Source organism: Eptesicus fuscus, chromosome 4 (assembly GCF_027574615.1).
Source record: "Eptesicus fuscus isolate TK198812 chromosome 4, DD_ASM_mEF_20220401, whole genome shotgun sequence".
Classification (NCBI taxonomy): Eukaryota; Metazoa; Chordata; class Mammalia; order Chiroptera; family Vespertilionidae; genus Eptesicus; species Eptesicus fuscus.
In genome coordinates this window covers 22,169,732-22,188,022 of record NC_072476.1, presented here as the reverse complement: position 1 = coordinate 22,188,022, position 18,291 = coordinate 22,169,732, and the positions used below count along the sequence as shown (strand labels likewise).

Below are 18,291 nucleotides of genomic sequence, written 5' to 3'. Positions count from 1 at the left end.
TCCCCCAAAGATGACAAATGAGTTTGTGCTTTTTTTCCCTAGGTATCATTGTGAACTCGTAGATTTGGACATCTGTAACACATTTCAGTCCAGTGCAGTTACTATTCTTATTGATGCTCGACTGTCCCATCTGGCCAGCCGTCCTATCACAGTAACCCCTTCATCTTTTCGAACCTGACCCAGAGTCTTCCAGAGCGTCCACACTCCCCCGGGGGGCCGGACATTCCAGGCTCCTCTTGCACACGTCCTGCCTCAGACCTGGGATCGGCTGTCTCTGCACAGAACCCCGATTTCTCGTCAGAAGTGGTGTGTAGAGACCCTAATCCGAGTGCTGGCGGTGCTCACTGTGAGGGAATTGGTCAGTATTCCTAACCCTTTCCGCGGGCAGAGCTGGGAAACACTTTTATTCTGTAAGGCCGATTACAGCACGGGTTCATCCCGAGGCTTCCACGCCGAAGGTGGGGTTACAGACTCCACTTCGTCTCTGTGGTCTCGCGTCCCATCTCCTTTCTTCCGTGGCAGTGTGACCGGGCCTGTTCCTGAAAGCAGAGCTCCTCACTGTGTCTCCATCGAGCAGGAAGCGTGTGAGAAAGCACCTCAAGTCTTTCCTGCCTGCAGAAAGGAACCGAGCTGTCTGATGAAAGGCTCAGATGCAGCCCTGGGGGAAGCCCACATCTGGGTCCACAGCGACCCCATTCTGCTGGGAGATGAACATGTCCTTTCCATCTTACTGTGTGTGGGCCCGCTCTTCTAGCTGCTCCCAATCCTGGCTGTACACGTGGGGAATTATAAAACCCCACATGCCTGTCTCCCCCCTCCCTACCCCCCGGTCACAGTAAAGTCAGAATCTCCAGGGCCGGGACCATATCATCAATATTTTTCAAAGCAGCCCAGGAAATTTGAATGTGCAGCCAGGGTTTAGCATCACAGCTCTAGTCCCTACTTCTCAGCCCAAGGAAGAGAAGCAAGAAGCAAGGGGTAACGGTAGAACAGTGCTGCCTTCGAAGCGCTATGGCTCTGCTTGGAATCCTACCTGTGAACATTCTGGGACAGCACTGATCACTAGAACTTTCCACCGTCGTCGAAATGGTCCGTATCTGTGCTGTCCAGTGTGGTACCCACCAGCCACACCTGGGGAGTTGGCACCAGTGCAACCTAGGAAGTGAATATTTTTTTATTTTTAAATTTTTAATTAATTTAGACATAAATAGCCACAAGTGGCTCGTAGCTACAGACTTGGACAATGCCACTTGGGAAAGTTACTTAACACCTAGAAACCTCGTATCTGTAAAATAGGGACGAATAAGAGTTCCTTCATTGGGCTGTTGTCAGGATTAGCGATAAAGTATAGCAAGTGCCTGGTGCGCACAAGGCATTCGATAAAATGACGCTTATTTCCTGATTAACATCAGCCTTTCATGCCTAAAAAACAAAAAAAAAAAAACAAAACAAAAAACTTGCCTGGAAAAATGAGTGCTCAGAAGCACCCCACCACAGAGACAAAAAAATTCTAAGCTGTTCCAGAAAAATCCTTGGAAAATATTCCTTAATTGTCAAGTTCAATTGCAGCAGGAGGTTATCAGTTGCAAGGGCTGTATTTCATTACAGATCTTGCCACAGCTCAATAAATTAAGCAATCACTCACAATAACATGCTGCTTTAATCCCCGCTTGGAACAGTTTCAGGTTGTTGGGTTTTTGTATTAGCATAGCCCTTGAAAGGCGACTCACATTGGCCTCGTTTTCTCCTCCCTCAATTCATCAGCTCCTCTTTGCTTCTCCCGACCAGCAGGAGGGAGGATTGGAGGCAGAGCAGACCTCCTTTTATCAAAACCGGAGCGTTTTCCATCCTCTGGCCTTTGCAGGATCCGCGCTTCATTCGCTGAAATTACCAGCAGGTTTATCTGCAACGAAGACAGAAAGCGACACCTCTCAGCAGCCCAGATCTGCATGCGGAAAGCTAACTTGCCGCGGCTTTTCCATGCTCATCGTCTCCCTAGCGGTTTATCATCTCACAGTCGAATTCATTTCCCCTAGAAACTTGGCACCAGAGGTGTCAAGCCCGGGAACATATTTGTTTGTGTAAATTAAAAGAAAAATATGTTTTGTCCATATTTAAGTTCTAACTGTACTGAAGATATAAATACTGGGTTACACAATGCTTCTCACTGAACGGTCCTGGCTCACCTCCCCAAACTCTGCCTATGTTTATAAAACCCAAGCTAGCGAGAACTCAGAACAGCTTATTGCCTCAGAAAGCTCCAGGGATGACCTCAGAGGCCGGGTCCACCCCCATCCAGGCTGGCATGGGAAGTCTACTTACCTCATTTGGGATTTGCTTCCCCTGACACACGGGGTCCTTGCCACCCTCACACACACACTGTTCATGGGTGTGGGATGATACCAGCTTTTTGAAGGGCCCTGGGCCATAGCTGTAGAAATTAAAATGCACATATCCTTTGATTGAGAGAAGTTCTACTTCTTGCCCAGGCCAACGCGTTCAGTGGTTAGAGCATCGGCTGTGCTCCAAGGGTCGCAGGTTCAATTCCTGGTCAAGGGTGCATGCCTGGGTTAGCTCCCTATCCCCTAATGGGGGCAGTGCTGGAGGTAGCCAGCTGATGTATCTCTCTCACTCTCTCTCTCTCCTCTCTTCTCTCTTCCTCTCTCTCCCTTCCTCTCCCTCCCTTCCACTCTCTCTGAAGATCAATGGAAAAAATATCCTCTGGTGAGGATTAACAAAGAGAGAGAGAGAGAAAGAGAGAGAGAGAGTTCCACTTCTAGGAATGTATCCTATGAGTATACTCAACACATGCCAAAGAGCATATACTTTTCAACAACAAAATCCTGGAGTTAACTAAAATGTTGGCCAGTGTAGGATGGTTAAGTAGATGCAATGCTAGAAGTCACTAGAATGAATGAGGTGGGTCAGAGGGCTGTCCTGTAAACACCCCCCCCCCCTCAGTTATCTTAATGTTATGAGCAAAAAAGTATATGCAGCCTGGCTGGCGTGGCTCAGTGGTTGAGCATCGGCCTATGAACCAGGAGGTCACAGTTTGATTCCAGGTCAGGGCACATGCTCGGGTTGCGGGCTTGATCTCCAGTGTGGGGTGTGCAGGAGGCAGCTGATCAATGATTCGCTCTCATCATTGATGTTTCTCTCTCTCTATCCCTCTCTCTCCCTTCCTCTCTTAAGTCAATAAAAACATATTTAAAAAAAGAAAAAAAAAGTGTATGCACTTGAATATACTTAGAAAATTTATGAAGATTATGTAAACTGTCTACAGTGGTTACTTTTTAGAAAATGCAACTGGAGTTCAAGAAAAATTGCAAAGGGGCTCCTTTATTTCCCACATATACTCTTCTGTACTATTTTTATCATAAGCCTGCTACGATTTCCTTTAATTGGGATAATTAAAAAACAAAATGGTGTTCTAAAAATCATCTTCACACTCTGATTGGAGCAACATAATAGTAATACTCTTTTCATTACGTGTCTGTCAGGCCAGTGCAGGTGGTGGGATTCTTGGCTTTTTCTGCTCTTTGTGCAAATAACCGGTAGGGGGCTGAATGGTGGTCCCAGAGAGCTAAGATATATCCACTTCCTAATCCCGGGAACCTGTGAATGTTACCTAAATGGTAATATGGCAAAAGACGGGACTAAGTTAAGGGTCTTGAGAGGAGTTGTTGATCCTGTATTATCCACATGGGCACTAGATGCATCTCACATGCACCCTTGTAAGACAGAAGCAGAGCAGACACAGAGAGGAAAACGTGAAAGACAGAGGCAGAGACTGGAGTGATGTGGCCACAAGTCAAAGAATATCAGAGCCTCCAGAAGGTAGAAGAGGCAAGGAACGAATTTCCCCCTGGAGCACCTGGGTGGGAGGTGGGCGTAGGGAGAGCATAGCCCTGCCAGATTTTGGACTTCTAGCCTTCAGAACTGTGAAATAACAAATCTCTGTTGTTTTAAGCCACTTCGTTTGTAGTACAATTGACACTTGAACAATGAAGGGATTAGGGGTATGACCTACCGCACAGCCAAAAATCCGTGTGTAACTTTTGACTCCCCCAAAACTTAGTTGTCCCTCAGTGTCCGCGGGCATGGGTTCCAGGGCCCCCTATGGATACCAAAATCTACAGGTGTTCAGGTTCCTTGGATAAAACGGCGCAGATCAATGCATACCGTCGGCCCTCTGTGTCTGTGGATGCCCAACCACAGATTGAAAACGGTACAGATACTTACTGAAAAAAGTAATGTGTAAGTGGACCTGTGCAGCTCAAACCACGTTGTTCAAGGTTTAGCTGTCATGTGTTCTGGCTGCCCTAGGAAACGAATACATCACCGGCGTTCACAACACCTGTCAAATGCGTGAAGTGCCTGGCTCTTTTAAGAAACAAGCTTGGTAAACCTGTGGTTTTGGTGAACACAAATAAATTCATTCATTCATTCCAAAGATATTTATTGAGCATCTACTAGGTGACAGGTAGAGTTCTAGGTGCTGAGGATACAGCAGAGAACAAAACAAAGATGCCTGCCTACCTGGAGCATAGGGGAGAACTGATAGTAGTAGAGGGTGCTAAACAGGATAAGAAAGCATAGGAAAGGGAAGGGGCCAGGGAGGGGACTGGGAGAATGCACTTTACCCAGAAGGTGACATTGGAGTAGAGGAAGCCAATACAAAACGTGACTGACTTTCCGAGTCACCCACTGGCTGGACCAGAATAAACAGGAATGAGCACCCTTTTCTCCCCGCCTTCTTTCTTCCCTGCCTCCCTCCTTCCCATGCTTGCCGCCTGCCTGTTGTGTGCCAGCAGCTAGGGGTGCAAAGATGAGTAAGACCCGAGCCCCCATGCTCACGGTTCTCAGGCATTGGGCGGGGGGGGGGGGGGGAAACACTCATAAACAAATCATTACAAATACAACACGGTGGGCAGCAGAGCAGAGGCCAGGACAAGCTTCGTGCTCTGTCCATGGTGGAGAGCCGGGTGGGAGAAGAGGGGTGTGTGGGGATGGGGTCTGGGAGATGGAGACAAGCAGGAACAGGGGGCAGTGTTGAGCTCTGATTCCGTGGGAACTTAATTGGGAGGGGCCCATGGACATGTGTCTAGGGATTCTTTTATTCTCAAGTACAGCAGGCCCACCTAGGGGAGAATGAGCTCAGTGCCACACAATCCATGAAGAGGGAAACAGTCCCCGAGTCTGGAATTGGGATGCTTTGGGCCACACAGAAGCCAAAGTTGATCTTATTGGGGTAGAATGGGGGGTTAGTCACTTGGGTAGCTATGATGAAGAAAGGTGAGCCCGAGCTGATCCAGGGACTGGAAGGCTCTGGGGTCAGAATGCAGCACTGGTCTCTCTCCTACTCCCACCTCTCTCCTCCATTCCATCTCTCATTTATGCTCCTCTCTGCTCACTGGCCTCAATCTCTGGGGCACAGGTAGCTCTAGATACTGGAGAGGAGGAAAAGCAACCTTCCCACCAGCTCCAGTTAGGACAATCCTGGATTGGCCCTGCTTGGGTCACATGACCACACCTGAACCAATCACTGTGGCTGGGCTCAGAAGTGCGCTGCTGTGATTAGTGGTATTGGGTCAGGTGTCCACCCCTGGACCAATTACTGTAGCTGAGGGATGGGTGTTATGAGGCCTTCTTCAGCCATTCCCACCGGGTGTCACATCTGATACAGGAAGTGGGAGAGAGAGTGTTGGCAGAAAAAAAGCAAAAGCGGAAACAGAATCACCTACCTCTGTTGCCTTCTCCTGGCGGTGCTGCTGTCACTCTCTGCTGGGCTTTGCTTTAAGAATCGCTCTGGCGTCTATAAACCCCAGAGCTGCCAGAATTTACTTACACCTCATTGCTGTAGTCGCTTTTGTAATTGTTATTAAATTATTTTAATCACACTGAAAATGTTTTGTTCACCTTTGGTTTATGATCGCCTGTCCTGCCTCTATGGGGAGGAACTGGGTGTCTTGGTTACTATACCGCTCCTCCTACCCACTACACAGCCCCTTATGTGTCGTAGGTACTCAGATAACTGATTGAATGAATGAACATTCATTGAATATCCTAGAGAAGGAGCTGCAACCTCCTTATCTGTACTCTCCTCATGAGTCCCTCTCCTCCCTCTTCCCAGTCGTGTTGTATACCCCTTCTTGACAAGGTTGTTAGTGTAAGTGCAGCCTTGGGTGCACTAAAGGCTCGGAATTTCTGCATTCTTGGGTTGAGAATCTACGTAAGTGCAGGAACTAAGGTTCAATTGGTTGGAAGAGGCTACTCTTTGAGAAGGATAATGGAGCTCTGTCTGAGCTGGGAGGGGTTGGGTGCCATGACTGGTTGCCAATGTCGGCCATGCCACCTGCCTCTAATGGGCATTTCTGGTCCCCCTGTAGCTCCGGGTTGTTTGCTGACCAGCGGGCCTCTGTGGTGAAGACTGCAGGCCTATCATTCGCTGTGATATCAGAGAACACGCAGAGTCCAGGACACAATGGTGTGGCCAAGTCAAACAACTGCAGGCTCTTAGGGAAGAAGGCTTAAGACAAGTGGCTATTTTTTTTTTAAAGTACTTATAACCCACAAGTCAGCTGGGGTCATCTAATTCTTTGGAGACTCAAATGCAATAGGTTTGAACCCTGTCCCACATACCATGGGAGACCCAACTGTCCTTGGAACTTTTCCAGGGATTGGGGGTGACGGGTACGTATGTCTCTCCTAGGCGCCAAAGGCTCCAAATTCCTGTGTCCAGTGAATCAGTCCTGCTTGGGCAACCTTTTGCTGGTCCCATGGGCATGTGGCCTGCGCAGTTGCATAGGGCCAGCGTTTGGTTTTATGCTCTGCTCTTGTCATTTTAAACGCGTTATTAGTTTTTGAATAAAGGGCTCCACGTTTTCATTTTGCATATTATGTCACCAGTCCTGTTTCACTCAGACGCTATTCCTTTTCCACCCCACACGGACCCACTGGAGACTCTTTTTGATTCCTGCATTCTCTCCAAATTCCATCCACACAACGATGTGGGTGAAGGAGACCTGAACGGATGGTTTGAGGCAAAAGACCTTTTAGCCAGGTTAACAACATAAAACGAGGTGTTTAAACTGGCTCCCAACTCCTTAGCAGGGAAACAAAGCGGAGAAGGGCAGGCTGAAGAATCAAGACTGACGAAAGGTTGATAGTTGTTGAACCTGGATGATGCGTATGGGGCGCTTGTTACAGTGTTTTCTCTGTTTCCAGTGATAGGAAATTTCCAGAATACAAAATTGGAAAAAGCGATGTAAGACGTGCCTCTGACAGTTCCTCAGAAAGTTAAACGTGGAGTTGCCGTATGGCCTTGCAATTCCACTCCTAGGCATGGACCCAAGAGAAATGAAAACGTATGTCCACACAAAAAGTTACACACGAATATTCACAGCTGCATTATTCAAAAAAGCCAAAAAGTGTCAACAATTGACATGTCTACCAGCTGACAGATGGATAAATACAAACGTGGCTGTTGTTTGGCTATTAAAAGGAATGCAGCTCTAAGATGCACGGTAGCATGGGTGAACCTTGAGAGCACTGTGCTAAGTGAAAGAAGCCAGTCACAAAGGATCACATACTTATGATTCCATTTACATGAAGTATCAAATCCTCAGAGACAGAAAATAGATGAGTGCTTGCTTAGGGTGGGGGTGGGGTGCATTGGAGGTTCAGGGGTGAGGGCAATGCCCAAGGGTACGCAGTTTCTTTTCGAGGTGATAAAAATGTTCTAAAATTGATTGCCATGATGGTTGCCTACATCTGAATATACTCCAAGCCACTGGATTTTATACTTTAAGCGGATGAACTGTATGGTTCATGAACCATATCTCAATAAAACTGTTTTTAAAAGTCATGCCCTCCCCCATTCTCTTGACAGGAATCCTGAAGCTCCAGCCTCTGGCCTGTTGGGGAAATTGCCCCCCTGCTCCCCACACACCCAATTACCATCCCGCTTGTGGTTACCTTTTTTGTGTCTTAAGATATTTTTCCTTCTCTGAAGAGGTGACCTTTTCCACAGCCAGAGTGCCCCACTGAGGGTTTTCCTTTAACGACAACACTTTCCACTTTCAAAGTTACTCAGTTGACAGATAATAAAATTACAATTTAAAATCCCCATGGTATTCCATTATAGCAGTCACTAATACGTCTAAGGCAGTTGTGAATTCCAAGAGCTCCATAACTCCTTCAAGGAAGGAGAGGCCTCCGCGAACCCTCCAGAGCCAGTGGTCTTCGTTCTGAAATGTAACTTCAGTCACCTCACAGGTGGGGAGAGGGGCTGGCAAAGAATGCTGCCCAGGCCAGGCTCTTCCTAACAGAAAGGCAGGTTTTTGAACCTGGAACATGGTGGGCAAACTATAGTCTGTGGGCGAAATGTGGCCCACTTCCTGTTTCTGTAAATAAAGTTTTATTGGAATGCACAGACACCTATGTTCCTTTACATAGGTTTGTCTGTGGCTGGTTTCTTGTTACAGTGGCAGAGTGGAATAGCTGGACAGAGACCATGTGGCCTGCAGAGCTTAAAATATTTAGCTGCTGGCCCCTGGGATAGAAGATCTGGGCTTGAAGCCCAGCCCATCACATGCTGGATGTGTGACCTTGGACAAGTCAGTTCCTCTCTCTAAGCGTGTTTCTCATCAGAAAGCCAGAGATAATAATAGTGCCTCCTTTATATGTTGCTTGTGCAGCTAAAATGACTTGAAACGTGTAAAGTGCCTGGTACTCAATATATGCTGGCGATTATTACGTCGTTTAGAAAATGAGGACAGTAACTCCTACTTCACAGGGTTAGCTGAAGCAACGGAGACAATGCCTATGCAAATAGTTGGCAAAAAAACCCCGTCTGAACGTTTATTATTGTTATAAATCTCTTAAAGGCGTTTGAAATGATTCTTTGCTTCGCCGTAATATTTATAATTTGGAGCTTTGAGACTGTAAGAACTCTAATTTCAGAGGAAAAAGGACATTTAATCCAAAAATTCAAACCCTTTCATAAGCTGTTCAGGAAATTGTGCCCCCTGACCCCTGGCTGGGACTTGAACCTGCCCAGAACAAAAACCTGAGTATTCTTTCAGCTGAACACGGCACTTCCCCCAATAACAGATGCACAGGAATCCAGGACCACGTGCCTTTAACCACTCATGTTGGGTCAGGGAGAGGAGAGAAACTTGTGTCTCCACACCCTTCAGGGGCTGTCCAGAGGCCTGCTGAGGTGGCCAGGGCTGACACTAACAGCCTGCTTTCCTGCAAGGTGTCATTTAAATAGGTTTGGTTCCGGAGATTCGTCAACCTCCCATCCACTGATTGTATCACACCTATTAACTGAGCAGCTAATACAGGCTAGGCCCTGAGGATATAACAATGAGTGAGTTGGGGTTCTTGACCTTGGCAACGGCCTGCCCGCATTCTAATAGGGGCAACAGACCAACAAATACATCCTTGGGTAATTCGGCCCCATAATAAATCTTCATTTTCTGCCCAGAATTTCAGTCCCACACTAAGCACTGTATTGATGATCTGAAAAACTACTCTGGACCTGGCTGCCTGTTGGTGGGCGTTAAGAGGGGCAGATTCGGAGTAAGTCAGATCTGGGCAAGACTGGCTCCATAATTTGCCAAACGAAAACCGGGAGCGCCTGGTTCCAAAATTATTACGAATTTCAAGATGACAACAGCAGAGCATTAAAGCAAGTGCAGGGCCCCTAACCCTGACGCCGGCCCTGCACCTGGGGTCAGAGGCCTTTCCAGCGGGTACCATTGGGCACGTCCCTTCACCTGCCTGCGCCTCAGTTTCCTCATCTGAACAGGCCCAGCTGCGGGTTGGTTGTGGCCATTCCGTGAGTCCAGGCATGGGAAGCCCTTAGCGAGGAGGAAGGACTCACCATCTTACCAGTGTCCTCAGCCTGCTGGGACGGCCGCCTTGCCTCCTAGAAGAACAGTGCACATGTATTATTCTTAGATAAGAGCTGAGACGTATATAGCGCATGGTCGATAGCCTTAGTTCTTCAGGGATGTTCGCCCATTTCATCCTCACTGCAGCTCTGTCATGGAGACACTTTTACTCTAGCACCGAGACAGGGGAACGCAGGAGCGGGGACTTGCCTGAGGTCACCTGAGGTCACACACCAGTCAGTGGAAGAGTCCAGATTCAAATAGGAGACATCTGGCCCCCAGGTCTGTGTTCTTCATCTAGCTGTGTGTCCCCGGAGCTGACACTTTATTGACACGCACATGTGCATATACAGGCATGTATGCACGCCCCTCCCTGAGATGCTAACGCCAAGCCTACAGTGTGGAATTTCCCCCACAACTTGGGATTCTTTCTTTCTTTGCTTATTCTTTTGTCCGTCTCTCCCGACTCAACTGGGAGCCCCAAGAGGGCAGGGTCTGTCTTGCTCCCTGCTGTACCCCCGGCACCTGTCACAGTGCTTGGCACACAGTAGGTCCTCAGCAGACATGTGCCCAGTGAAGGAAGGCAGGAAGCAGGTGTCTGGTCAGAAAGCTCTCATCCAGAATCAACAGGAACCATTTCACCCCGTCACCTGGCTTTTCTAACTTGAGGCTCTCCCCACTTTGTGGGTTGAGGCAGTTAAGGGGTGGCCCGAGGGCCCAGCCCCTATTCTGGCAGGCTGCTGGGCAGGAGTGGGTGTGGGTTGTGCTCTGGCAGCTGGGCTGGCAGCTGTCTAGGCGCCCGCCCCAGCTGGCCAGCTGGGCCCCGATGCTACCCCCCACCCCATGACACAGCAGAAAGTGAAACTGGAGTCTGCCCCTGCCCAGCAGGGATCCAGCGCTTACTGCTTCCCCTCCAAGCCACTATCCCAGGAGTGGGCGGGAGCTGGTGCCCCGGCCAGGCACAGGGGGCCTGTTTGAGGAGTCCCCCTCCAAGCCGAGGGTACTGCTGTGCCCCCTGCCCATCCCAGGGCTGCTGGTGCCCTTTGGGACCCATCAGAGCTGCCCGATTGAGCCCCTGCTCTGACTCAGAGGGTTTATTATTCTCCCCATTTCACTGAGAAGGTGCCTTGGCCGGAAAAGAGGGCGCTGGGGCATCATGGTCCTAAAATAAGAGATAAATAAGAGCCATGGATGGGTGTAGGGGCCGAGGTCTGAGGGGTCTCATTGATGTTGGCGAGCAAGGAAGGGGAAGGCACGTGACACCCAGGTTGTCAGGGTGGAACACACCCCTCCCCACCCCAGCTACACGGGGTCATCATGAAAATCCCTAAAGCAAAAAAGAACTCTAAAGTAAGTGGACCCAGGAAACTTTACAAGCTACCATCGTGACTTCTGCTCCATCCTCCATGCCGCCTGTATTCTTGTTTAATGTTTTTCTTTCTAGCAACTCACCCTTTTTTACTTACATAAATTGATGTAAAAAAAGGGGGGTGGGTGGCTTCTCTCTCTACCTGAAATTGAAAACCAATCAGTTGCCACGGATAGAAATTAGCTATTCAAAGAAATACCTATTAGAATAATTTAGCCAGGTGCCACATCAGACTTGGGAAGCTTCTATTCCTGTAGGTGGGTTTCGTATATGAGAAATGGGGGCTCAGAGCGATTGAGTCACTTGCCTGGGGTGACACGGAGCTGGGGGTGGCTGATTCCAGAAACCAGAGCTTGTGTGGGCTGCAGTCTCCCCTCCTGTCTGAGTTGTCTTGGCATATCCGGCACGTGCTAGTAAATAAACGCTCGCACTAACACCTTCCATGCTGAATGCGTTCACTGCCCCATTCTCAAAGCGCCTTCGCAGCTGGTATACCAACTTGAACTCACTGCAACATTGGGAGCAACCAAGAACCCTTTGAGACCAGAGCAGGGGCTGCTGCCCCTCCCTTGGCAGACAGGGAAACCGAGGCAGTGAGTGGGAAAGTGGTCTGTCTCGGGTTGCAGGTGAGCAAGCCAGCGCTGCCCAGGGCCCTTGCCAAGGCGAGGATCCCAGAGGGCCTGCTGGAGGCACCAGGCAGAGTGTGAAATTCACCTTGTCAAACAGGTAGCACCTGTTTCTTCCCCACTTTCCCCACCTCCCCCCAGGATCCCCACTGCAAATGCAGACAGTAGCCATAGCCACCCCGTGTCCCAGGCCTGATCTCCAACATCCCGTCCCTGCAGGGCAAAAAGCGTGTGTAGCCACCCGTGTCTGCGGATGGTGGTAACCATCTGAGCACCGTGAGGGGAGATCTGTCAGGGACCAGAGGAGAGTGTGGGGTGGGGGTGGGGGGAGGCATCTCCTCTCTGCCTTTAGCTGCTGGAGGAACTCAGACCTGCCGTCTTCCCAGCCGTCCGGGGCCGGCCCAGGGGCCCCCGAGGAATACTGCAAGAGCAATAAGGATTTTTAGGGGCATTATGATAGTGGAATGGAAACACATCTGCCCCCAAAAGTCCCTCATTTTCCCTGCGGTAATGAACCAGCTGGGCAGGAAGTGGTGGCTCTCTGAGCACCAAGAGCCAAAACTAGAAAGGAAAAAATGCACAAAGTTAGAGCAAACTCCCAACAAGCCAAGGCTTTCGTGGTGTACGGTGGCTCCACCCCGGCCCCCAAAGGCTGATCATGATTGGCCGATATTTGGCTAAACGCATCTCCACACAGCGGCTTCAGTGCAGATGCGCCGCCTCTGTGCCCAGAAAACCAGGATCTGGAACCTCAGAGCAGGTTCCGGGCGTCATCCCCCAATGCCAGGCCCTTGCCAGACCCTGCGAAGTTCCCCAAGACCCCAAAGGTGATTCCACACTCTCGCTAATGATCTAAGTGCACCAGGACTCCATCAGGGCCTCCTCCCCTGGAATGTGGGAACGTTCGTCAACGGGGAGACCGGAGACCGGAGACCGGATTGAAAATATCTGGAAAGCGAGCAGCAGCGGTTTCCACGGCCGTCCAACCGACAGGAGGGTGAAGACTTGATCAGGGGAGACTAGAGGCTATCACTGATGGGGCAATCACTGCTCAGGGCCATGCACCATCCCTCCGGGCCCACCACTAACGACTGAGGACGAAGGAAGGAGTCCGGGGCAGTGGCTCCCATGGGGCATGTGGCCCCTGAGGTCTCCACAGGCAGGGCCCCTGTGCCCGCCAGCACCCCCGGCTGTGAAAGGGTTAACCCCTCCCACAGTCACTGACACCCGAGGAGGAGGAGGAGGAGGAGGAGGAGGAGGAGGAGGAGGAGGAGGAGGAGGCTGCTCACTCAGCAAGCTGGCATATCACACTGGGCCATCGCAGGAGAGAGGGACTCAAAACAGCCTCTGTGAGTTCTGTGAATGGAGGCGTCCTTATCGCCAACAGAATGAAAATGGGGCGAAAAGCTTCCCGACACAGAACCAACTACCGGGGCACTCGCTGGCTCCTTGGCACCTGTCGCGTGGCTCTCGATCTCTGGCGGGGACTCCGGCACCGATGCCAGCGAGCACCCGGCCGGCCGTCTGGGCCAGGCCTGTGAGGGAGCAAGTCTACCCTGGCCATGTGACAGCCAGCAACCAGATCCCTTCTTTCAAGCAGCACCTAACATATTCTTTGGGTGAACCTAAGGCTAAATATGGCACGGCCTGCGAGGGCCCAGGCTGGACCTTGCCGTGCCATTCTAAGATGCAGTCAGGAGCCCGCGAGGCCTTTTGGTGGCCTGGTATCCAGTTGCTGGGGCCAATGGGAGTCCCATGGGAATGGCTGACTCAGAGCTGGATGTAACCTCCTTCCCCAAGCGGGTTCCTGCGGCTTCTCTCCCAGAATGCTCATCCAGTTCTCTCTCTGGGCACCCTCCCAGGGGGGGGGGCTCAGATGGATGTCCCCTCATCTGCCCAGCTGGCCCACTGATGGTCCCCCAAAGCCTTCTCCCCACTCCACGGCTACAACCTTGCCTTCCTTGCCGAGGTTTCCCCGTGATAAGAGGGCTCAGCGCCCGGTGGATGAGAGGCCCGCTGGCCGGAGAAGACAGCAGCAAACACACACAGGTGGCTTGCAGGGGGCTTAGCTGTGTGTGTGCTTTGTTGCTGCCCCTGGGCCTCACCCCCTCGCCCCCCACCCCCATCCCCCACGGGCAGGATCGCTGGGGCCCCTGTTGCTAGAGAGCAGAGAGCCTCAGCCTGGGCTGCAAATGTACAGCTCTGCTCCGGAACCTTCGAGACCGGGGGCAGATTTGCTCGGAGCCCTTAGGACCACCCCATCTGTTTCCCTTCCAGCATTTGGGAGACTGTGCTTATTTCACAAAGTGGGTTCTGCCCTCACCCGAGCCCACGTGGTAACGGGACAGTGAACCCTGCAGCGTCTCAGAGGAGGCTGCACTGGGAGCCCAACACCCCGCCTTCTGGCCAAGAAATGCTGCGGGCTGGGTCCCAGGAGGAGAGACCCCCGGGCACCTGTCTGGGGCCTGTTTGGGCTCCAGCAGTGGCTCCGAGGCCACGTTCAGGCCTGCGCTGGCAGCAGTCCAGGCTGTCTTGGGCAGAGATGCCAACAGGCCTGGGCACTGACCTCACCCACGATTCCAACGAGACAGCCTAGCTTTCGGCACACCTCGGAGGAAACTTTCACACCAGGCTGCACAGCTCCCCGAAGGCTCAGGCCAGCCACGCACTCCCCTCCCTGCCTGGGCCAAGTCCTCCGGAGGCTGAATCTGCCCCCACCGTCCCAAGGCATTTTTTAAATGGCTTTCTGGTGACACCAGCATGAGTTTCCATTTCCTAGGTGTGTCTCCCTTTCATCTGCTGGTGCAGCCATTCAAGGACACTGAGAAACAATTTGGCTTTGTGGATCCTTAAGCTCAAACGTTTTTATGTAAGGAAGATGACATAAAACCAGAAACGCTTTCTGAATTGTTTGCTCATGCCCCCTACAACTGAGGACGCTGAGAAAGCAGCATCTGATGGTTGGCTGCTCTGAAAAGAGACCACGAGGAGGGCTTGGGGCCTCGGGGTGATGAAGGGACCCCCAATTCCACTCCTTGCAAACTCTCTTCACGCCCCCCCCCCCCCCCCACACACACACACACACTTTGGCCTGAAAAGCCTGCGCAGCTACTAGGCCTGACAAGTCTACGGGTCGTTTGCATCATGTTTGTGTAGGTGTCTTTATCCAGGGTTCCTTTGCACCTCTTTCCAAAAATAAGAAGCAAAAAGGACTTTACATCTCCCTGAGTTTGGGACGCTGGGAAAGACAGAAATTTCCAGCTTCCATAACTCCAGCCAACAATGTTTTATTTTGTTTGCGGGCGCCCCTGTTTTCTGGCAAGCGACTCTAAGTACGGAGTCGACTCACTTTTCCATCAGACTAATTTCTATTCTCACGTCTGAAATAGCTGTATTTACAATCCCAATTAAAAGAGGGTGAGCCGACCTATTAGGAAGCCGTAAGTTTATTATCTGGCAAGAATCTTCTTTCTGTTCCTAATATAAGGTGGGAAGGGGGGGGGGCTGGGAAACAAGAAATAGAGGGAGTGTTCCCTCATGGGGGCTCTTCCAGCTTTCATTGGTTGGAGTCACACACACATGTTTTATTTTTAAGGAAGTATCAGTTTCACTGCAGCAGCACCTCTAAAAATTTCACCCCCAGCTATACCATATTCGTTCCTTTCGAAATATTTTTTCCCCTATGAGATTCGCTATGGCTTGTGTATTGCGAAAAACGAAATTCAGAGTTGCTATTTCCCCCCCACACTAAATCCACACTTCTTGTGGGGAGTGGGATAGCAACTGCTTGATGAAATTTTACGCAGAGGAGAAAAGGCAAAAGGTAATCAGTGTGTACATCAGTTCCACGTTTAGGGTTTTTTCCTTAGCGGGTGGGGGGCGGGGTGGTGGTAAGACTATGAAAAGAAGCTGTGATTCTTTGCCGAATTAATGACAACTTCTCACTTGCAAAGTACTGATTTATAATCTCTTCATCATACTGCGTTGCCTGTTTCCAGACTCGGAGGGAGGGTGGGGGGAAGTTTGCTAAAGGTATTCATATAATTACATGCCCGGTTCCAGAGGGCTGAATTTAAGCAGTGACTGTACTGAGCAAACGCTCGCATTCCCATTTAGCACTAAATCCTGCCTGATTTTCCACACGTAACCATTCAGTAATCTCAACATACGGCTTCATCGCCTCGATTATAACTCAGGATCTTGGCGTAACATTCCGTGTTCCGGCCTGGGTAATTCACGGAAAGCGCCCTCTTTGTAGAAGTATCATTAAAGGCTAATTTGGTGAGATATCCTTATTTAGCAGAGCAAATGGGATCTGACAGTCAGCTCCGATGGCGGTGGCGATTCAGCAAAGCACAAGCACTCTTTTACAGCATGACAATTTCCCATCGCCCAGCCTCGCTGGAGGAAGAACTCTGGAAGTAAAGACGTGCTTTTGCTAAGACCGGGGCCCTGCAGCCTCCGTCATCTGCGTGTCCATGTGCCCTGTCCACTAAGCACTGAACCTTTTCAGGTACCTTACTCTTCTATTCCCTGGTGTGCCCACTTGATTGAAATCCAGGCTTGCAAATAAACTTAAGGCACGTGGATATCTGTAGGTTACAAATAAATGCCAAGCGTGTGTGTGTGTGTGTGTGTGTGTGTGTGTGTGTGTAAATTAATGCAACTTAATAAGGTTAATGTTCTGGGAGGGGCATTTGTCCTCTGCCATCCTTGCCTTTGGAAATTCCCTGTATGCAGAGTTTCTTATAAAACGACTTAGAGTGAGATCAGCAAGGAACTGCAAAGAGATATTGTGATTCCACGTGGAAGCAAGCAGAGTGCTGCTCCTCTGACAGGTCTGAAGGCAAATCTAATATAATTATGATTCATGGTTTCATGGTTTCAGCGCTGTTTGATTTTGGGGGTGTCAAGCAACCAATGTGCCACTCATTTCCTTCAAATCCTGTCCATGAAAACATCTCATCAAACCATTTGTGGGGGGTGAAGGGGGGTGGACTGTACTTTTGCCTTCACACATCTCCTTTTGGCCTTCCAAGCAAAGAGGCCCTGAAAAACACAGCAGGTTCAACAAACTGAGAAACACACACACACACACACACACACACACACACACACACACACACACACACGACTATCCCCAACACAGCCTTTCACTTTTACCCAAAGTAGTACACCTCCCCACTTCCCTCTGACTTTCAGAGCCATAGCCTGGGGGTGTCAGCTTTCTCCCTCACTCTGCCCGGGCTGCTGGGACCTGAGTCCCTCGCTGTTGAGAATGACCCCAAAAGCGGGACTTTGTGGGCCAGTTGGATAAAACATAAACTCATCTCGCCCTCAAAACCCCGATTCTGGGACCACAGCCTTCAACATCTCCCTTCTGGAGAAGAGACCCCTCCCCAGCTCACAGCCCTGGGGCAGGCTGTGTTGGAGGCAGGATTTGGGAGAATCCTGGACAAGTGAAGGAATCATTACAGGGTTTTCCTGCAGACATGACAGTTCCTCACGCAGAAAAGCTGGGATCGCGGTAGGGAGAGGGCGTATCTGCCCACCCCAAAGGAGGTTTTTTCCCCCTCTGCTGCCCCCAGATCCACAGTTGGGCCTGAAATTTCCCGGGTAGGACCCTGGGCAGCCAAAATGTCCTTTAGCAAAGTGCAAAGGGAGTGCCTGCGGTGCCTGGTACACTTCCACCCCCCCCCCCTCCATCCAGCCAAAGTTCAGTTATTCGTACCCTTAATTGTCTCTCATTAAAGTCCAATTTGCTGCTTGCCCAGATTGGGGGGAATTATCTGCATCTTCACAGCTCATTTAGCCTCTGGGTTCTGAAAGGCCACCCCCGCATAGACACCTTTTCTCCCCCACCTTAAACCCCCGCCCTTTTCCACAACTTCTCCTAAAAATAAATTATAAATATGGATGTGTCCTCAGAGGATCTGAGCGGCACATTCCAATGCGCCTCGGGAGGGGATGGGAAGCGGGGGAAACCAGAACCGCCACCCCCCCCTGCCCCCACATCAAAACGTCTTTGGCTTCTTTCTCCCCTAACTTTTGCCAGAGCAACTCGGTGGGTCCCGGGCCCTGACACCCCGATCCGCACCCCGGAACCTAGTTTTCTTCGACTCCTGCCCAGCGAAAGCTGGAAGCCAACGCGCTATGGCCGCCCGCTCCGGGGAGGAAGGGAGGGACGCAGGGAGCGGGCGGCCAACTTTACTTCGGGGAGGTGGTAACTCTCCGGGGACCGTCCGCCCGGCTCCCCGACGTCCCCGGGAGGGAGGCGCCCGCCGCGTCCGTGCCAGCGCAGCCCCGGGCGCACGTGGAGCGGCGGGCGCGGAGGGCGCGGACCCGCGAGCCGGCGGCCTGCTCTCCGCGCGGCATTGATATCGGGGTCACGCAG

At 50.8% G+C, this 18,291-nt stretch overlaps 1 protein-coding gene and 2 non-coding genes across 3 annotated transcripts; all 3 read right to left on the bottom strand.

The window, feature by feature from the left end:
• Window positions 1–224: 224 nt before the first annotated feature.
• On the bottom strand, window positions 225–11,310 carry LOC114231557 (uncharacterized). The gene is made up of 6 exons (XM_054714163.1): window positions 11,284–11,310; window positions 7,978–8,057; window positions 2,323–2,431; window positions 1,731–1,903; window positions 1,034–1,155; window positions 225–612 (listed from the first exon to the last, which is right to left on the bottom strand). Exons 1-6 carry the CDS (start codon window positions 11,308–11,310, stop codon window positions 434–436), a joined length of 690 nt encoding a protein of 229 aa, XP_054570138.1. The 3' UTR covers window positions 225–433.
• Window positions 11,311–12,319: 1,009 nt separating this feature from the next.
• MIR365-1 (microRNA mir-365-1) lies at window positions 12,320–12,402 on the bottom strand. Its single transcript, NR_129173.2, has one exon. It is a non-coding gene; the product is annotated as a microRNA mir-365-1 (primary transcript).
• A 4,774-nt stretch (window positions 12,403–17,176) lies between these two features.
• MIR193B (microRNA mir-193b) lies at window positions 17,177–17,255 on the bottom strand. The gene has a single exon (NR_129174.2). It is a non-coding gene; the product is annotated as a microRNA mir-193b (primary transcript).
• Window positions 17,256–18,291: the final 1,036 nt, after the last annotated feature.